The sequence below is a fragment of the Physeter macrocephalus genome, unplaced genomic scaffold (genome assembly GCF_002837175.3).
Source record: "Physeter macrocephalus isolate SW-GA unplaced genomic scaffold, ASM283717v5 random_248, whole genome shotgun sequence".
Classification (NCBI taxonomy): domain Eukaryota; kingdom Metazoa; phylum Chordata; class Mammalia; order Artiodactyla; family Physeteridae; genus Physeter; species Physeter macrocephalus.
The window spans coordinates 9,993-30,265 of record NW_021145534.1 but is presented as its reverse complement, the minus strand read 5'-3'; the positions used below and the strand labels follow the sequence as shown (position 1 = coordinate 30,265).

Sequence of the window (20,273 nt, the reverse complement as noted above, 5' to 3'; positions counted from 1 at the left end):
GCAGATTTTCATTTGGAATGGATGAGAAATCTCTTATTCCCAGGCACCCCGTCTCCCAAACAGAAATAACAAATCCCAAGCGAAGTGCTACACATCTTTTTATGTACAAACGGTCAGTGGTACAGATGGGGTTACTTTTTATAAATATCTGCAGCAGATCCCTTAAAAAAAGCTGCGAATAAAAACCACCTCGCAGCACCAAAGGCCTGTCCTTCCCTAAAAGTGTTAACTTCCCGAGGGCCTATTCCTAGCCAAACACGTGTGGAGCCCTCCTGGGAAGGACAGGACCGCTTTGGGACCAGGCGAGAGCCCCCCCATTTCCCCAGAGAGCCGAGGTGACTCGCAGGTCATCTGCTGCCCAGGACCTGGGAGTGATTAAACAGTTTCTTCCCAAGACTTCACTCTTCTTTGTCAAGCTGCTGATTAAGCGTCTCTATATTTCCTGGCAGTGGCCCAGAGCGAGGGAGGAAAGGAACCTACAATAGTGTGAGGAAGTAGAAAACTCTGGGTATTTTGATTAAAAAACACCTGGTAGTCAATGCAACCCTGTAAAGCCAATGGATCCAGTTCAGCGGAGGGAACACTGATTCAGCCTTCCAGAATCTACAGACAAGCATTAGGATGATGATGATGATGATTTTTTAAGGAAGGTAATTATTTAGCACCAATTTCTCTCTCTCTGGTAATACTTCCTTTTCCTTGGAGCCCTTGGCTGTGATCAGTGCGGTCAGAACGCAGCTCAGCGGCACTTTCCCATCAGTAATGCAGCCGGGCAGGTCGGGGGGTGCAGTTACGAGGCACAGAACAAACAGCTCTCTCACACCAGAATGCAGCTCTGCTCGGCGGGGCGGGCATCCTGACCCCGGGACACAGGCGGCCCCACCGACTCCTTCGGGGGGTTGGCTCTCCAGCCCCGAGGGTCTTCACTCAAAGCGACGCAGGTGGTTGTACAGAGACTGGACGTAAGTGAAGACGCACATGGGGTCCGGCTTGCGGCCCATCACCATCATGTCCTCCACCTCAATGAGGCGCTCACAGTTGGCCAGATTCCTGAAACACAGAAGCCCCATCAGGACGCCGGTCCCGGCCATCAGCCAGCGTCGCTGCCCCAGAACAGAGCTTGGTCCCGAGCTGGAGGCTCCCCAAGTGCTCCCCAACTGGGAATTCACATCACCCCGGAAGAGCCTTGGCGGTTACTTTCTCTAATGCAGCGTTTCCCAGACTCCCACATCCAGGAACCGCCCTTACGACTCGTGTTTTTACATAACTAGACTTACTGTAAATTTTCGGTGAAATTCAGCTTCACTTTAAGGTTTCACTAAATTAAGTTCTGCTAAAAAATGCAATTTTATTTAGTCAAACTTATATTAATCGAAAAGGTTAGTTTTATTAATAAAAATTTAGCTCCAAAATTAGATTTCACTAAAAAAATCAACGTGTATCAGCAGTATATGGAGAATCAGCACGGACTATAAAAATAAATGTAAAATGAATAAAGTAAACAAATAAATTCACCCACATGCTTCCTAAAACAGTGTCTTTAACCTTTTTTTTTAAACCATAACCCATAGTTAGAGGTGTTTCATCGTGATTCATTCAGCACGCTCATACATTTATGTGGAAATAAAGTTTCACAAAGATACTGACCTTTTCTACCACTCATATTTTCTCTAGATTTCATCTTTCTCTCCCCACCTCCTTTTTTTTCGTTTTTCTGTTTTGTTTGTTCTAATGCTGGTCGTGAGCCACTAAATTGATTTTATTATCTACTCAAGGGTCCCAACAACTCAAAGTTTTAAAAGTTGCTTCAAATCATCTTGTGAGCCTCCCCTCAACCTCGCCCTGGGCCCGCCTCGTGCTCTGGGAAATACTGGTTTAACGTCTGGCCCACGGGTGTAGATGCGTGTGGAAACTGGGGCCTTTCACTGGGCTGCAAAAAAAGCTGTTCCCTCTGCTGTCCCAGCTGGGAGGGGGACTGAAGGTCCCGGCTTCATGGTCTCATGGAGGTGGGAAGATGAGCATCCACCTGGGAGGTAACAGCAGGGAACCCCTGCCAAGCCCAGCAAAGCCCCGCCCTGTGCCGAGCCAGACGCGTCATCAGGCTGAAGCCAAAAGGCCCAAAGCAACTGCACTCGGTCCAATCAGCTTCAACAGCTGTGTGCACTCTTGTAGCTCCAGGGTCTCCGGTCTTTTTGTCCCCATATCCATAAGTCCATGAGTGACACCGTTCACATCCCAGCTGTATCCTTCCTAGCGGTATGATTTGAGCAAGACACTTAACTTCTCAGGGCCTCGGTTTCCCCGACTGGATAATAGCCACTTCACAGGGAGGTGGGAGGATTAATGAGCTAATCACACAACCAGCAGGAACGGCGTCTGGCACATCGGAAGAGCTCAGTAAACGTTAGGAATGATCACGGTTGCTGTCTGTAGTATCATGGTTCGCTCCAAGCAGCAGAGTGGGGTCATCAGGGAAAAGAGGCCTGAACTGGAACTCTAAAGAGCTGGGTTCAGATCCTGCCTCCGGCCATAGCTTCACCCTTCCGTGCCACTTCCTCGGTGGAAAATCAGCCCCCGACCTCCACTCCCCCTCCTGGTGGGCTTGTTCTTGTTGGGAGGTGGTGCCTTGTACCCCAAGCACTTCCTACCAGTCCCTGCCGGCTCCTGGGCCCGCGTGCTCCAAAGACGAGCACTGTAACGTCAGCACAGGGCCCATCCTGTGGTGCTGGCCTGACGCCGGGCCTCCTATCAGAAACCGAAAGTCAGGGCGAAACGGAGACACCGGTCCTGGATCCCGTCGGCGGCTCCCCCTCGGTTTGGAGCGGGCAGCTTGCAAGGGAAGCCGAGGGCATCGTGGGGTGGCGCGTGGCTCTGGCCCCATAAGCGGGCACCCTGGCTGCCCAGGATGGGCCGGGGCGGGGCTCGGTGTCAGGGGAGTGAACGCTGTGACGAGGATATGCACGCAGAGGTGCTTTGTTGATAGTCAAGGACTGAAAATCTGAGTTCCTGGGGAGGCCGTGGACCTGAGTCCACCTCCTTGAGCTATCAGGTGGCGTCTAGATGCCCTTCTCCTTACCTGCAGCGCGGGGAGAGCTCCTCCTGCCCTCCCAGGGCTGCAGACAGAGAATGCCAGGTGTGGGCCCAGGTATCACCACAGACAGCAGTGGCCTCAGTTCTCGGTCCCCCAGGAAACGTGGGCACCATTAGAACCCTAAACCTCAGCCTTGGAAGAGAACTGAAATCCCACCCTCCAAACACCCCCCTCAGAGGCACCAACCACCTGGTGAAGGCCCAGCCTCGGCCATGCTCCCCTCCAGTTCAGGGAAGGGGCCCTAATTTCCTCCAAGAACCGTTCCAATCCCTCTGCAGGTGGCCCTGGCCAGGAGCAAGTTTTCCCTCACGTTTCTTACCCTATTTTGCCTCTTGGTACTTTCTACCTATTGGCCTCACAAGGCTATTCTCAGTCTAATTGTTTTTCCCCCCACAAAAGAGCCCTTCACAGGTTGGAAGAGAATCTTAAAATCCATGTCTTTCCCTGAAACCCCAGTGGGTACCTGGGGGCTCTCCTCTGAGCGGGTTCTGGTTTCTCTCTAGAATTGCTGGCACGTCCCAAGTGTTGTCCAACTTGGCCTGACCCCCTTCTTCAGTCTAGAGGCTGCACTGACCCTCCCACTAATGACATCCCTGCCCCTGCCCAGGGTGGCAGTCAGGACGGGCACTGAGGCCTGACCCTGGCACCGCCCTCTACCCCGCAGACAGGAAGCTATGGGCAAGGTGCTGGCTTTCCCAGAAACCAGGGGACTGAGCCACATCCATCTGGTCCCCACCCCACCCCAACCAGCCGTGACAGTAATGATAAGATTTCTAGAAGCTATGGACACAGCTCCTGAGACAGGATGTGAGTAAAGGAAAATGATGATGAACATTGACTTTTATAAAAACATTTCAGTCTCAAAATATTGGAGGCCCCAATTGCCTTTTTTTTTTTTTTTTTTTTTTTTTTTTTTCTGTACGCGGGCCTCTCACTGTCGTGGCCCCTCCCATTGAGGAGCACAGGCTCCGGACGCGCAGGCCCAGCGGCCATGGCTCACGGGCCCAGCCGCTCCGCGGCATGTGGGATCCTCCCGGACCGGGGCGCGAACCCGTGTGCCCTGCATCGGCAGGCGGACTCTCAACCACTGCGCCACCAGGGAAGCCCCCCAATTGCCTTTTAAATGAAAACAAAACTGCTTTTGTGAAAACACATACTTGTTTTAAATAGTTCAAACAGCATGGAATAATCCAAAGAAGAAAGTACAGGTCATTTCAAATGTCACTGCGCAGCAAGAACCAGAGCTATCATTTGCCTACCACCAATTTTAGAAGAATTAGCCCCACCTTGTTTGGGGTTAAAAAAAGGTTAGAGGATTTTCTCCTACTACTACCCTATTGTGATCTTCTGTCACTACAGGGCTAGCCTGTCAGGCAGGTGGAGGAGGTGCCTGAGGGGTTATTTTTATTTGTTTAAGCCTTCTCTAAATGCAGCCTGGGATGCCAGGGCTCGGACTACAGCCTCCTATCTGGTTTTAGAGACACATGGGCACTACAAATAGCCTGGAAGCTCCTTCAGCTGGGCTGTAACCTGAGAGTAGGACACATTCCCCGCAGGGCAAGCGGGATCCTCAGCTACACGACCAGCCGGCCCCGGGCCTACACCGCACTCTCCATCTCAGCGGAGAAGGGTGCAGAGGGTCAACCCCCCACAACAGGAGCTGGTCCTCCCGCTTTCCAAGCCCCGAACACCTGTCGGACAAGGGGAGCTCCCTGTGTTGTCAACACCGCATCACTCACACAGATTAGGCCCCGGGGAATCTCTGGGGAGGTAAATTATCAGGGGGAGGGGCATCACAAACCCCTCTTACTCCCCAGGTTCTGGATGCGTCTCTGTGCTTTTAAGGCCCCTTGCTCGCCGAAGGGTCTGGAAACTTCTCCTTGCTGATGTGCAGGGGCCCTGGCCATGGCTGCTTTTGCTCTCCAAAGGTTGTGCCTTCATCAGAGCCCAGGCTCCTGTCACCCTACACCGCCCACCGCAAACGGCCTTTCTGCTGCCTGCGTGGCCCTTGATGGCTTTCCCCCAGCCCCGCGTGTCTGCTTGGCTTTTGCTGGCAAAACTAAGGAGTGTCTGTTAAGACACTGGTAGCCAGTATCCTCAAGTAGGTGTCCCTGTGCTTTCTTTCCAGCTGTTCTAACCAGCTTATTGTCCAAGAAACTAGGTGAGCCCAGCGGCCATTCTCCCAGGAGGCCTCAGGCAGGCAGGCCCACCCTCCCAGCCCTGTCCCCCACGTACCTGTGAGCTGAGTTCCCTGATGACTCAGGAGGGGAGGCACCTTCCTCCCCGTCAGGCCAGCGGTGGGCGCCCCTCCCGGTCCTCTCTCGAGTCAGCAGAAAAGCCAGAACTCATCTCAGGGGCCCGAAGGCCACCCTCCCCTCCCCTCCCCAGCCGGGAGCAGGCTCAGGCGGCGGAAGGAGGGGCCCAGTTTTCACCGCACCGTTTGCTCTGGGTGGGAGGGAGGCACAGCCTGGAGCAGGCTCCCACGCCCCAAGCCCAATGTGGGAATAGAAGAAACATCTGGTTGGAGTCTAGAGGCTCTCTGAGCTCACACCTCGTGCTGGGAAAGCACAGCCACGAACGGCTCTGGCTCCGGCCACCAAGGGAAGTTACGTTCCCTGCGAGTTGGGGTGCAGGGCCACCATCCTGGGGCCCGGGGCACCCCTCTCCCTGCCACAGCCCAGCCTGGTCCAGGGCTGAGGGTGACCAAGGCGGCCGGCGCTCGAGTGGGCACCGCCAGGCCCACTGGACTCGATGGAGAAAAACTGTCAGACAAGCGTGGCCTCACCCAGCAGGGGTGGGTCTTGGGTGCCCACATCAGAGCCCGGGCCCTGTACACTCTGACCATCTGCTTTTCAACAGTCTCCCTTCCTGGGCTTCCAAGCAGCTGGGCCTCCTCCTGGGGAGGCGCCCCCTCCTCAACATCGAGCCATTCCACTTGGCGCTACTTCAGCATCGTCTGGATTTGGTTGTGTAACACACTCTGTCCAAAGCTGTTTCCGCAATTAGGATGACAGCTAATCCTAAGCAGCCAGGAAAGAGACGGCTTCCAAAGTATACAAGGAGTTCTGATGACCCCACGGGGGTGAGAGGCCACGCAGGTCATGAGACAACACAACAGGGGCAACACCGGCACGCCAGCAAGTCAGGGTCTCCGTTCTGCCCCTAGAGCGAGACCCGCAGTACCGGGCACGGGCTGGAACCTGTGAGCTCCAACTCCTTCCCCGGCCGGGCGTGGGGCCAGGTGTGGGGCGGAACAGACTCGGGGCGGCGGGCAGGCCAGGTTTCAGGGAGGGCTCTTCCAACTCCACCAGCACGTGAGAGCCCCTCCCGGACGTGGGCACCGGGGTCACGGACAAGACACAAGGGGGGTCAGGCACACACGGGTGGCCAGAGGCTCACTCCACCAGGCCCAAAGGCGGGCGGGCAGGAGAGAATGATAAATGTTCCCTCCAGGAAACTCAGCTCTGGGGAGGTCTTCCTGCCCTCTGACCTTCCTCCCCCTAATTCCATGAAGCCCAGCATCAGGCAGCCCTCAACACCCTCATCTCTGCCCCGTGCCTGCCCTGCACCGGGGGCGCGGACTCGATGGACCTGCCCTCCGCCTTCCGTGTTCAGCGCACAGGAGGCCCTGGCGTGAGGGCAGGAGGTGGGGGAGGGCAGAGGTTTACTTCCTCAGCTCCCTTCCTACCGGGTCACTGTGAGCTGGTCGCACCCACTGCCCCAAAGTACAGCTCCTCTCAGTCAGCCCTCTCCACAGAGCTGTTCTCCCCAGCCCGAGGGTACCCCACGGCGCCTGGCTCTGGCTCATCGCTCTCGCTCCCGCCCACACGTTTGCAAGGAATCCCTTTGTTAAACCCTCCCGCCTACTCGGTTTGTATGCACCCTCACCAGAGCCCTCTGCCACTCTCCTGAGGCACTGGGGGTAGCCCTCGGCCTATAACCAAATGCCAAGCTCCCTGAGCACCTCCTGAACCCAGAATCACCCCTCACCTAATCTTCTCCCTATGAGCAGGTCTTAAGAAGGTAGGCAATTTCATATCAAACGCTTTTACGACATTTAGGGAAGCAAAATGTACCTACTGGAGAAGTCTGAAATGTACCCCAGGCAGATATTATTCAGTTTCCTGCTGATCAGCCGCTGGGCTCTCCCAAGCAACTGCATCTCTCACCAGCCAGCAGAGGACAGGCTCAGTGCTCCGGGGGACCCTGTCCCCTTGCACCTTGTCTGTGGCTGGTCTGGCAGACCGCACACCAGAGGCCGGGTACCAGCCAAGTGGGCAGGTGCACGAGAAGAGGAGAGAGCCTGGCTCTACCACTGAGTGCCGGGTGGTCCGGGGAAAATCCCCCCTTCCTGGCCATAGTCTCTCCAGCTGTACGGGAGGCGACAGACTGGGCGGCCTCAAGGCTCTCAGCTCTGCGGACAGCTGCCCCCCGTCCTGCCGGCCCCTGTGCTGGACGCAGGGCAGAACTCGGGCTTGGGGACTGGGAGGCGCCGGCAGCCAGGGGACCCGCCATACTCACTCGGCCATGGTGAAGGCCAGCTCGAAGTTCTGCCGCCGCTGCGCGGGGCTCAGCGCATTGTAGTCGAAGGCATCGGGGAAGAAGGAGTGCACCAGGGCGCAGAAGGCCATCCCGTCGCTCCAGCTGGAGGAGAAGTTCTGCAGGTCCACGTGCTGCGAGGCCGACGCAGGCAGGTAAGGGGGAGTACAGCGCCGGCCTCAGCTCCTCCACCTGATTCGACCCCACGAGCAGGTCCTCCCAGCCCCTCCGCAGGGCCACCATCCACCCAGCTCAGCAACAAGCCGTGCCTGCTGGACTCCACCTGCAGCGGCTGGGGACCGATCGGGAGGGTACAGTTTCTCCAGCGCCTACCCCTCCGCCCCAGACTGGGGCTCCTGTCCTGCCCAGGGGAACAAGAGTGGGGGGGCAGTGCCCACTCCCACCTCTGGCCGGGCTCACCTGGTAGCCGAGCGTCTTGTTGCGGCACCACTCGAGCAGAATCTGCTTGATGCTGCTGGCGCTGGCCACGCCGAAGCTCTGCGAGCGCTTCAGCTTCGCCCGGCTCTCGCCCTTCCCCCTGCAGAGAGAGGGCAGGCCTGCTGGGGGGCTGCCCCTCGGCTGCCATCTACTCCGAGAACGTGCCGCACCCGCTCACCCAGGTAGCATGCAACCCTCCCAGCCCCACGTCCAGGCATGAGCCCCCCCATCCCAGGGCACAGCCTCCCTTGATGGAGTCTGGCATGACCAGATCCCTTCCCGCCTCCAGGTCCCTTATTTACTTCCCACACGGGCAATCCTGGGGCAGAGGACCTGAGGCCGCACGGCCCGTGCCCCTGCCGTCTGCCTGGAGCACACTCCCCACTTCCCTTCATCCCACGCCTCCTCTGAGGCTCCCTCTTTCCTAGCCTGGAGCGACGGTTTCTTCCTCTGGGCCCCAAGGACACTCCTTAACGGCCGAGATCAGGTTGTCCGGGTCAGCGGGACACTTCCTGGGTGTCCCTTCTGACTGCCTCGAGTCAGAGCCTTGGGAGCGGGACGGGGGGTGGTCATCACAAATATGCCTGGGCCGCACCCCACGAGCAACAGACATCAATACCACCGGCGGACAGGAGGGCTGGCTAAATGTGTGCAGAGGTGGACCCCATCTCTAACGGGAGCGGGGCTGGGGCGTGATGGGGGCTGGTCTCGCTGTGTCACCTCCAGCTTCTCCAGTTGGCTGAGGGATGTGGGTGTGAGGGCAGCCGGGGCCCCTCCAGGACTGGGGGAAGGGGGCCCCGGCCCCCTCCTCTCCTCCCACAGCTGGGGCCACCTATCCCTCGGCCTGCTCCGTAGCTGGCCCTGACCTTGTGTCTTGCCCGAGAGGTCACATCTTGGGGAACTGCCCCCTGGGGAACAGGACAGGGCCAGCTTTGCCGTGCTGTGCCCACCTGACCCTACTCTGGGGGCCCAGACTGGTCTGGGGGGCGGGGGGGTGAGAGCGTCCGTACTTGCCAGCGGTATCCTGCTCCCACTTCTCAAATAACGCCTTCCGGGCCTGCGCCCCCGAGGTACGGGGCAGCGTCTGCGACCTCACCAGCTCGCGGCGACGCTCCCCCTGCTGATGGGCCTGAGCCGCGGCTGGCGGCTGCGGGGGTGGGAGAGGCTGGGGTGGCGTCACCAGAGGTGGGCTGAGGAGAGAACCACGGAGTCAGGAACACAGACCCGCCCACCACTAGCTCACCTGGGCCCCGGGGCCCCCACCCCACTGAGTGTAGGATGAGGCAGCAACCGGGCTACAGGCAGGGAGGCAGGGAGGAAGCACCCCTTGCTCTAGCCCTCAACCGGTTCTGCAGCGTTTCCAAGCTGAGCTGCTGTCCGAGGCAGGCCTGGCCGGCAGTGGGCCCCTCTCTGAGCACCACCACCCCTCGCAGGGGGTCCGTGCCTGGGCTGAGCGGGGGGCACCCTCCTCGCGGGAGGTGTACGCCGAACCGGCCTCGCCGAGACCAGGCCCCCTCCTCACCACCACGAAAAAGACGCCCTTTGTTTCTCCCTTGCAACAGTTTTCCAGAAAGTCACAATTCTCCTTTTATTACTGAAAGGGGGGACAAAAGCCAAGCCAGCCTCTGTCCCCAGCCCCGATGGCAATCCAGTGGGCCTGGGGGAGCATGAGGACAGCCACAGGCCAGGAGGCAGCAGACCTGCCCCAGCCTAGAGACCTCCTCAGCCGCGGGCGGAAAGCAGGATGGGTGGAGAGGAAAGTGGCAGGTGGTCCCACGCTCCATCCTCCTGTGGGGACTGAGACACGCCCTCCAATCTTTGCACAGACTTGCTTTCAAGGGTCCTCAGAGAAACCAGCCCGAGGCCCTATTTCTGCAAACAAAACCCTCCACCTAGCCCCGCAGGCTCATGTCCTTTGCTCAAACCCCACCCAGTGACGCTGCTCTCCCTTGGAGCCAAGCCCAGGAGGCTGCCTCATCCTGGGTCAGCGCGGGGAGCTCCCTGCAGGGGCCCGGGCAGCCTGGCTTCAAGGCAAAGTCCAGACGCTGCCCGGGGAGGGCTGACCTCCCCCCACTGGGGACTGGGGCCCCGACTCACCTGTCGTTGTTCCTGCTGGCCGTCACCGCCCCGTAGCCAGAGCTGGACAGAGACCGTGCGAGAGAAGAATTCTTCTCTTCGGGACAAAGCAAGGGAGAGAAATAACAAACCCTGGCCTCGGGGAGGGTCACCACTGCCAGCCTCCCTTCCTCTGACCTGGCCCTGTGCCGTTTACCCAGTGTCACTCAGGGCAGGGCCAGGACCCCTGGGCTAAGCTGGCCCTGCCTCGGCCAACAGCTGAGGAGAAAGGATGCTGGGAACAGAGCAATGACATAAAAGAGGTCTTTTAAAGCGTCCCCCGCCCCCAGCCCCGCTTTTGAGAGCGCAGAGCCCAGGGCCTCTTGTGCTGCGCATCCAGCAAACACTTTGTTCCCAAGCCCTCATTCTGGAAAACCACACAGCCCAACCCCAGGACACACCACTGAGGCCTGACCCCAGGCCCAAGACAGGCCCCGGGGACCACGCCACAGTGTATAGGGTAAGAGGCCACCGTCTAACCACAGCCTCGACCTGCAGTAAGAGCCACAGTTGTCTCCCGTGGGGGACGATGCTACTTTACAGCGTCTCTGGGGGGAGGAGTCTGGAAAGATGAGCCCCATTTGATGGAGCAGATGAGCTAGGGAAGGGGGTCGCAGTGACGGCAGAGGGGGGCTGGGGCTGGCCCAGGTTTTCTGAGTCTCTTGCCAACCGCCCCCAGCCCCTGCCCTCCCTCCCAGTTGGAGGCCATGCCCTCCTGCTCCTACCACTGGGACTGGGAGTCCAGGGTGTGGTGGCCTCGCTGGGGCTGAGGGCCCCCAGGACGGCGGCAGACGTGGGCGAGAGAGCTGCGGCTGACGTCTCCCCGGAGAACCTCTCCGAGACTCGCGTGACAGCCGTGACTGGCTGGTGAGGCAGCCGCAAGGAGAGGCTCGCAGGGCGAGGCTTGGGGGGCTCTGGTGCCGGGACAGTTTGGGTGGTCTCAGGGGGTCCATCACCTGGACCTGGAACACGGGACCAGCAGGGTTGGGGGTGTGTCAGCCGTGGCATCCACAGGGTCCTCAGACCCTCCCAGGAGGACTCCAGTCTCTGTGACCCCGCCTCCCACCTCCTCCAGGAAGGCCTCCCTGACCACTCCAGCCTCCCTGACCTCTCCCTGCTGGGGACGTCTCGCTGGTCCAACCAGAGCTGGCGTCTGCTCCAACTTTCCCTCATAGACAGTTCAATAAATAGTCGCCTATCAGTCCACTTTCTACCCTGTTCAGTGCTTGGACGACTCCTCAGCCCTTGCTTGCATTCCTCCAGAAACAGGGAAGCTCACCACCTTCCGAGATCTCTCATTTTCTTCTTTGTTTACAAAGTTCTACTTCACACTGAATGAGGCTGCTCTCCTGGCAGCCTCCCCACCCGCTGGGGTTTAGGCTCAAGTCCTCCATCCCTGACAAGGGGTGGCCTGGCACAGAGGCATGGCCGAGGCCCTGACCCCAAAGCTACCCAGCCCGCTCTCCTCTGCCATCAGCCCTACCTGCCCCAGGCTGGTGCCCGTTCTCGACGATGCACGAGTTTGAGGTCCTTCTCATCTCCGACTCGCCGGCCTCGTCCTGGTGATCCACGCTCTACAGAGAGACAAACACCACGGAGGCCTAGTCAGCCGGGGCCAGCTGCCCGCACCGCCTGCAACCCCCCTGGTTCTTACAGGGCAAACAACACTCAGTTTTGAGAGAGACAGCCCCAGGAAGGTACAGTGATGGGCCAAGGTCACACAGGACTCAGTCTCACCAGCTAAGCCCACAGGATCCTGGAGGCAAACACCTCCACGGGGCTCATCCCAGACCCCCAAAATGCTAGGGACAAATGGCAAGACTGGGAGTTCTGAAAGCGTGTGCAAGGCGCCCTAGCCCTTCCCCCAGGCTGCACCAGATGCCTGGGGTCCGGAGAGCCTGGCCCTTGCTCATCTCGGGGGCTGCCTGTGTGGGAGGAGCCCAAACCCAGCGACATAAGGTCCTTCTGGGCCAACAATGGGCCCAGGAGCCCTCACGCTGCAGGGTCACAAGATTTGCCTGGCTGTCCAGAGTACGGAGGCCTGATTGGCTCCATGGGGCCCCTCCATCTCCTCTGGGCTACAGCAGTGGGAGGTGTCATGCGGAGAGAGAGCCAAGACCAAGAGCCAGCAGGGAACCTGGCATCCTGGCTGTGTGTCGCCAGCCACCAGGTGACCCAGGTGAGGTCGTGCCCCCTCTGGGTCGGTTCCCCTGTTGGAGATGAGGGAGTAGGTTATGCAAAGCCTCTGCCATCTCAGCATCTGCCAAGCATCAGGTCCTTTTTCTGGGCATGCCACTTAAACCAACCTGCTTCCGTCCCCCCAGGAAGGTGCCACCACACCCATGTTACAGATGGGACCTGAGGGCTGAGAGAGGGGATGTGTGCAGTCCAAGGTTACACAGTGAGAAACAGTTGAGATTTGTGGCCCGGGGGGATGTTCTCCTCAACCTTGGCTCTGCCCTTCTCACAGTGAGGAAGGTTGGAGGGCTCGGAGCATCTGTGAGGCTGGTAGGGTCTGCCCTGCAAGAGGAGAACACAGGCAGACCCCGATCCGGGGCTCTACTAAGAGCCCACGATGAGTGGCTTGAGAGGTGGCCGTACCTCTCCTTAGACGCCTCCAGACTACCTAGCCCCCTTGTCTACCAGGTTCCCAGAATGACAAAGGCCCATCCTTGGCCCCCGACGGCTCAGCTATCATTGCAACCGGTGCAAGAGGTGTCCACCCCGCCATGGGGGGATCAGTCTGGTGGGGGAGCCAGGGCTGTGAGCAGATGATATCAAGCCAGCATGAGGGTGTGTGCCTAAGACAGACTTCATCCAGCCCAGTGGGTCAGGAAGAGCCTCCCAGAGGCAGGGGTAGTTGAGAGCCAGTCTAGAGTAAGCTAGGTGGACCAGGAGTGGAAGCGACTAGTATCTGCCAAAGGAGAGAGACAGCAAGGCACAAAGCATTCTGAGCTGGTGGCTGGAGAAGCACCATGCAGCCCAAGGTGCCAGCCTGGAGAACTTGGACTTGACTCCTTGGACAAGAAGGAACTGAAGGTCGTCAGCTGTGTTTTAGGAACATCCTTCAGAAGCCAGTGACATAGTGCCATGGAAGGGGGCGACCAGATGGCCAGTCACCTCACTGGTCCCACATGGGGACCTGGGGGGAGAGATGGGGCAGTGAGAAAGGACTCAAAGGTTTGGGGAGAGTAAGTGGATATGGAGGGACGGGGGAGTCACACCTCTTCCAAGCCTGGGCTTTGGGCCCAGCTGACTTGACTATAGCGGAGGGGGGATCGGTGGGAAAATAAGAACTTCAATTTGGGACATGATGAGTGTAAGGTGTCCTTGAGGCATCAGGGGGTTGAGGTCAGGAGGTAGCTGGATATTTGAGTCGGAAGTTTAAGAGGAAGGACGGACAAACGATGGAGAAACAAGGGTCTCACATCTGCAGCACAGCAGAGGAAGAGCAGGCTCGGGGCCGATGGGGCCTGGGATGGACACCACATCTGGGGGCAGAAGAGAATAAGAAGCAGCAGCCAGAGGCGGGAGGAAGAAAACCAGAAGAACGTGGAGAAAGGCAGGTGGAAGTGTGTCGAGAAGGCTGGCGTGTCAGCGGCTCCAGAGGTGGCCTCAGGTCAAGAAAAAGAAGGTCAAAACAAGATCTAAAAAGCTCCTTTGGGTTTAGCAAAAAAAAAAAAGAGGTCCTTGGTGACAGTTTAGGAGCTGAATCAGAGGTGGGGGTGGGTGCAGGAGACAGCATCGGGGAACGATGGAGACACAGTACCTGCAGCCATGTGTCGAGAAGGCTGGCGTGTCAGCGGCTCCAGAGGTGGCCTCAGGTCAAGAAAAAGAAGGTCAAAACAAGATCTAAAAAGCTCCTTTGGGTTTAGCAAAAAAAAAAAAGAGGTCCTTGGTGACAGTTTAGGAGCTGAATCAGAGGTGGGGGTGGGTGCAGGAGAAGCATCGGGGAAACGATGGAGACACAGTACCTGCAGCCATGAGGGGCGGGGGGAGGGGCTCCTCCAGGTGGACGAGGTAGGACAATGTTTATAGGCTGCGAGAAAGGCTCCGGCCGGGTGATGGGACCCTCTGCGGGGTGGGGACCCTGGGGAAGTGGGAGAGGACAGGACTCGAGCCTGGGGAGAGCCCGGGCTTGGAGAGGAGGTGACTCCTCCAACTTCCGATTCAGGAGGATGGAGCAGGACGGGCCGGCCCCACTCGCAGGAACACTGGAGAAGAGGGGGCGACTCCTGACACCTCAGGGTGGGGAGGGCACCCCTAGAGCCCATCCTGAAGCCTGCTCGGCAGAGAGAGGAGAAACAGCCAGTCCATCCTGAACCCAGCCCCCACCCGTCACCAGGGCGCACAGCTCTGGGGGCTTCACGTCCCGCCCACTCGCCCTCCTCCGGTCCAACAGGTTCCGCAGGTCTAGGCGGGGGCCTGGAGGGCCCGGCCACTGGTGAAACCATTTTCCCAGGAATGTGGGTCTCTCTGGGGGGCCCCCCCACGCCTGCCCCCGCACATCGCAGGCCCCGTACCCACCCCATGATGCCCCAGGGGGACCAGACGCCACAATCGGGCAGGAAGTAGGTCCTGGACCAGCTGGATTCCTGCCAAGGGGTCTCGGCAAAGCAGGAGGGAAAGGGGGTGGGGCTGACGCTGGCAGGCCGGACCCCCCTCACTACCCCGTCCCCGAGACTGGGGCCCACTGCTCGCTCACCCCATCCAGAGATCACCCGCCCGCCCCTCATACGAGCCTGGCGGGTGGGGGTCATCCCTCACCTCACCCCGTGACCAAAGGCAGCAGCAGAGTCAAGGTTTGGGTCTCCTGCCCCAACCCAGGGCTCTATCCGCAAAGCGCTCGTGCTTTCCAGGAGCAGGAAGGACGACTCCAGACAAATTTGTGAGGCAGGGCCCTGGCCCTCTTAGCCAGGGGAGGGGAGGGGAGGGGAGGGCGGGGTAAGTGCTCCAGCAGGATCTGAGTCCCTGAGGCCACCCCAGGCGCCCCCCCCGCATGCTTGCTCCCCCAGCGGTCTGCCTTTAGTGGGGGCAGCCCGATTTAGCCACAGGGAAGGGAAGGGGGTGGGTTCTGTGCGCGGGGGGTCAGAGTAGAAGTCACTGGAGAGCCCTGGGGATGAGCCGGGTCCTGGGGAGCTGGCTCTCGCACTCCCAAGATCTGGGCTGTGTTTGAAGAAGGGGGAGGCTCCCTGTGAGGAAGCCCAGGCCTGGGAATGTTACGGGGAGGGGTGGGGGGGTGAGTCTGATTTCAGGGACCCTCTCCCTAGGGAAGTGTTTAAACACTGTTGTGAGGCCAGGAATAATAGTTCAGGCACCCTTGGGGCTGCCTGACCCCACGTGGGCTCATGCGTCTGGGCAGGGGAGCACGCCTGCGTGCCTAGCACAGCCCACAAGCAGCCAGAACCCCCATCCTGAGCCCCTAAAACGGCTGCTCTGTCCTCCTCCTCCTCCTCCTCCTCCCTCACACCACAGTTTTAAAGACTCAATTCAAACTTCTACCCAAAGCATTTAACTCTCTTATCACACAGTGTGTCTGGGAAAGGAAGGCAGATAAGGCAAGTCTGGTTTCTTTCACGTCGAACCTCGATGCTGCTCCTGGCTGTCCCACGTGGGGAGCCGGTGGCTCCAGCTCAGCTGAGGACATTTCCAGGGACCAACTCTGGCACAGCCTCCTGGGCCAAGCCTGGCCTCAGGCTACCCTCCACTAGCCAGACCACAGCTGTGGCCCTGTGGGCACTCTTACGAACCGATCGGGTTGATGTCACTGTTATAACTACGCAGCCCACTCGGCCCAGGGGCCAAACAGGGATGGGCCAATCCGCCTTGGATGCAAGGAAACTGAGGTCCAGCTGGGAGATGTCCCTAAGGCCTCATAGCAAATGTGCCCAAAGCAGCCCCTATTTGCTGCAGGGTCTCAGGCTTCCTACAGGGAGTCCTCCTGATTATTCCCACCCTACTGCCCTGCCCTCTCCCTCCTCCCCGAGCCTCCCTGGCTACTCACTACCTAGGGTCAAGGTTTGTGCACTCAGAATTGGATTACTAGATCAACCCTGCATTGAGTTCAGGGCATGAGTATATGCTGAACATGACCCACCTCCAACCCCTGCAGTCCCTGGTTTGAAACCGCAGGAAGCAAAAGGGTCTCAACCAAGGGTCTCTAAATTTCATTGCCTGTTACAGAGGGGCAGTGGAACGCCAGCCTCCGCACCGCCTGACGACTGCCACCACTGGCTCTCGTGAGCGGATGAGACCCTCCTGCCCAGACCACCCTGCCCCCCACCCCGGGCCCCGGCAACACACACTTGGGAATATGGGAGTATGAGAGGCCAGGCAGCCCCGGGCCCAGCTGAGACTCTTTCCAGTCTCACCCTGGAGCCCCGATTCCTTGTTCACGACCAGGCGTCCGCTCACAAGCTGCCGGTAACGGCCCACGAGCAAGAGCGTGTGGATGCTCTGCACAGCACCCCTCCCCGCCAGAAACCGGCGCGGAGCCCGGGTGGGCGCGAGAGAGGTGGGCTGCAAGAGAAGTGGGGACCAGCGCCTCTGGTCGGGCAGGGAGAAGCTGCCTCAGGCCCAGGGAGCCTCTGACCCCACTGGAGACCTCGACCATCCTCCACCCGCAGTGCTCAACTCTGCTGGCTGTTCCACCTCCCTTCAGGTCTTTCGAAGTCCAGAACCTACTCCTCAACTGTGTCTCCATCCTCATCCCTCAACGAGGGGCAGCATCCCTGCTGACCCCCAACCTCTTCTTCCAGGAGAACTTCCCTCTCTCCAAGTCTAAGAATGAGCTTTCCAGGGCCTCCCAGCTCCCTGGCAGCTCCCTGGACTCTGCCCAGGGCTCTGGCCTCACCCTCTCCTTCTGCACGGCCGCCCTGAAGACCTCACCCATTCTAGGGCTTCAACCACCAGTTCTGCCCTGATGTCCCCCTGACCTCCGGCCTCGACCGGATCTGTGACCCCGCCTGCTCTGGGACACCTTCGCCAGGATGTCCCACAGCCTCACACCCTCAGCACAACTCAAATGGCACCCAGCATCTCTACCAGACGTGTGACTCAGGAGTCCCCCGGCAGGGCTCCCCCAGCTCTGGCCGTCCTCTCCTTGGACCACCACATTTAAGTTATCCTGTCTCCAGCCACCCTCCAACCTGCCATCCATCCATGAGGGACCTTGCTGGATACAAGGAGGACACTGTCCCTCCCCTGCCCGGTGCCCCTCGCCCACCAGCCCCATAGCCGAGAGGACTAGCCCACCCCACGTGACTAATGGCCGTTCCTCACTGAGAAAACTTAGATGACTGGAGACATTCCTCTCACATATTTGCGTGAATTCATGTACCTATTTACATGACTCTGAAAGCATTTTTCGAAAACTTGGACAGCTGCTTCCACGAGCAGACAAGCAGCAAATGTGTGTTAAAATAAAATCTCAGAAACAGCCGATGACACAGTTTATTAGGTACGTGTGAGCTCACAGTGGTGATCTTATACCATGGTCAAACCGTGGTCACGCTTATAGGACAGAATTAAGTGTATCCGTTTCTAGGCACTTCGCACGGAGCACCGGGACACCCAGGAGCTCTGCCACCAGCATGTTTAGGAACCTCTCACCCCACCCCCCAAGGCAAAGCCCAACTCCCCGGCCCAGCATCCAGGGGCCTTCACAACTCCTCCCTCTACTCTCATACCCAGCAGGCTCACCTCTGGCCGGTGAGTGCTTCCAGCCTCTCTGAGGCGGCAGGCACAGCCCCACACACTGCCCCCTGCACAAGCAACAGCAGGTCCCTGGCCTCCAGCACAAAGCCGGCCCGAGACACCCACCAGGACGGGACAATCGTGTTTGGAGCAGAACATCTGCTCTGGCTGCCCGCGATGTTGGCACTGCTCGGTCAGGGGCCAGCGCCCACCCTGGCTGGGACCTCCAGGGGCAGGGGCTAATCTGATCCCCCTCCTCCTGGCCCCTGGAGGTGCAGCCCAGCCCACACAAGAGATCTGAAGGCGTGATGGGTTGAACCAAGGAGGGGCTGCACGTGCACACTACCCAGACCCTGGCACCCCAACCCCGGAGCACACGCCTGGCAGGGTGCGAAATCCCACCTAAGGGCCACTGCACAGACCATGGGAACCTTCTTACCCGCCGCTCCAGGAGGCCCCAGGCTCCGGGGGGTGACTGGTCCACACCGGCCCCCGCCCCACACCCACGCCGTGCGGGCCTCTGGCCGGTCACTGACCCCGGAAATCTAGACTGCTCACGACTGGTTCCCCCTGGCCCCCACCGCCATCCCGTCTCTCCCTTCAAGGTAAGGATTTACCCGCTGCGAGTTCCCAAACGCCGCTGCCCGGCTGCGCCCCAACAGACGGCGTCCTCCTGCCCCCAACACACACCCGGGCTTGAGTTCTCAATCTGGGTTAATCAATAATCTGAACCGTCAGGCCTCAGTGAAGCGGCATCGCAGGGGGCGCGTCAATGGAGGTGTGGGAGTGGGGGGGGGTTGCTGACCACCCAAACACGCCGGCCGGGCCCCGGGCGGTGTTAAACAGCGCCCAAGCCCTTAGTGCCACGGGACAGCGGAGAGAGGGGGACAGAACTCGGGGCGAACAGGGCCCGGCTGCAAAGAAGGGAGGGGGCCCAAGACAGGTGCAGCGGGCAGGCTAAGCCGGTGCTTCGCCGGATGGTGGCCGGACCCCCACGACGGAGTCGCAGCGGCGGGTGGCAGGGCAGCGCCCAGTCCCGCAGGCGCACGCACTCGGGACCTATAGGCGCGGCGGGGGTCGCGGAGCCCTCCTCCCCCGGCGCACGCGCACAGGCGCCGGCGCTCCCCGAGGCTCACCTGGCCTCGGCCGGAAAGCGAGAAGGTGGCGTGGCTGGCAAAGCGCGCGGTGCCCAAACGGGGCGCGCGGTCCGGGACACCAGGCGCGGGCGGAGGGCTGGGCGTCCCGGGCGCGGGGGCCAGCCCGGTCGTCAAGCCCAGCGCCTCCACCTGGCGCGTCAAGCGCTCGAGCTGCGCCTGCAGCCGCTGGTTGTCGCGCTGCAGCTCGGTCACCGTGCGCGCCAGCGGCCCGGCCAGGTGCAGCGCCTCGGCCACGCGCTGCTCCACGCCGCGCTGCAGCCCCTGCATGTCCTCGTGCAGCGCGCGCACCGCGCCCTCCAGCGCCGCCTCGTAGCGGCCCAGGGCCTCGCGCACCGTGCGCGCCTCCTCGGCGTCGGGGGCCGGCTCCATAGCGGGGCAGAGCGCTTACGTGTGAGGGAGATCGGGCCTGGCCGAGCGAGCAGTCGACCTCCGCAGCTCCGGGCAGCAACTGGATGCCCGCTGCCGGGTTCGCCCGAGGGTTGGTGGGAGGGGCGGGTAGGGGGCGGGGCGGGCCCCGCGAGCCGGGGGACTGGGCGCCGCGCGGGGGCGGGGCCTCGGGGGCGGGGCCAGGGCCAGGCGGCTCGGGGGGACAGCCTCTGTCCCGTCGACCCGAGGGATGCAGTGGAGTGGGGGATGGGGGGGTTCCCCGGTGGCGCCGGAGGAGAAGAGCTCACTCCGCCTCTCCTCTTCCGCGGTGCGGAGCTGCACAGGGAGTGCGGAGGCCGAGCCCCCCTTGACCCTGGGGGAGCGGCGTGCGGCCTGGGGGAGGGGATGCGGGCCACCTGATGAAGGCCTAGATCCCCAAGTGGACTTGACCTCGGAGACCGCGGACGTGGGTTATGCGTTCCCTCGGGGCTCTCACTCGCAGGGCCCAGGTCCTACTGGGGATAGGGACCCCCTCACTGCTCAGGGAGACCTGAGAGCCGCAGCAGTAATTCCCAGAACCCAGAACCCCGACCCTCACCCTGTGCCCGTCACTGCCCACTCTACGCCGTGCACACGGCCCTCACAAACACATACTCACCTGTGGGATCTTTGCCTGGAATTTCTTGCACCTGTTATAAGACCTAAGGGAGAAGGAGACAGGTGGTGAGGTCCCTCCCTGACTCTGCAACTATGTGTTCTCCCCTCCCAGACCCACTCTGTGTAGCAAGATCTTAGGGTCTCGGGGCTCACTGAGGGGCCCCTGCTAGGGGATCCATGAGTGACTGAGGTTAGAGACAGAGGAGAGAGCGTGC

At 60.2% G+C, this 20,273-nt stretch overlaps 2 protein-coding genes across 4 annotated transcripts in view; both read right to left on the bottom strand.

The window, feature by feature from the left end:
* The window catches only part of TEKT1 (tektin 1), a 59,015-nt gene extending 51,412 nt beyond the window's left edge, over positions 1 to 7,603 (bottom strand). Inside the window, exon 1 of the transcript XR_008616625.1 lies at positions 5,327 to 7,603. The gene's annotated coding sequence lies outside the window, so the exon portion shown is untranslated. The remainder of the gene's footprint in view (positions 1 to 5,326) is intronic.
* SMTNL2 (smoothelin like 2) lies at positions 77 to 19,502 on the bottom strand. 3 transcript variants are annotated; one of them, XM_028484832.2, is made up of 8 exons: positions 19,424 to 19,502; positions 11,667 to 11,757; positions 10,909 to 11,145; positions 10,166 to 10,241; positions 9,079 to 9,258; positions 8,051 to 8,168; positions 7,613 to 7,764; positions 77 to 1,050 (listed from the first exon to the last, which is right to left on the bottom strand). In XM_028484832.2, exons 2-8 carry the CDS (start codon positions 11,719 to 11,721, stop codon positions 924 to 926), a joined length of 945 nt encoding a protein of 314 aa, XP_028340633.1. In that variant the 5' UTR covers positions 11,722 to 11,757; positions 19,424 to 19,502; the 3' UTR covers positions 77 to 923. The 3 variants fall into 3 exon arrangements, with proteins under 3 accessions (XP_028340633.1, XP_023983771.1, XP_028340632.1); XM_024128003.1 differs by having other exon boundaries at positions 19,015 to 19,485; XM_028484831.2 differs by lacking the exons at positions 10,909 to 11,145; positions 19,424 to 19,502 and adding an exon at positions 19,015 to 19,417.
* Positions 19,503 to 20,273: the final 771 nt, after the last annotated feature.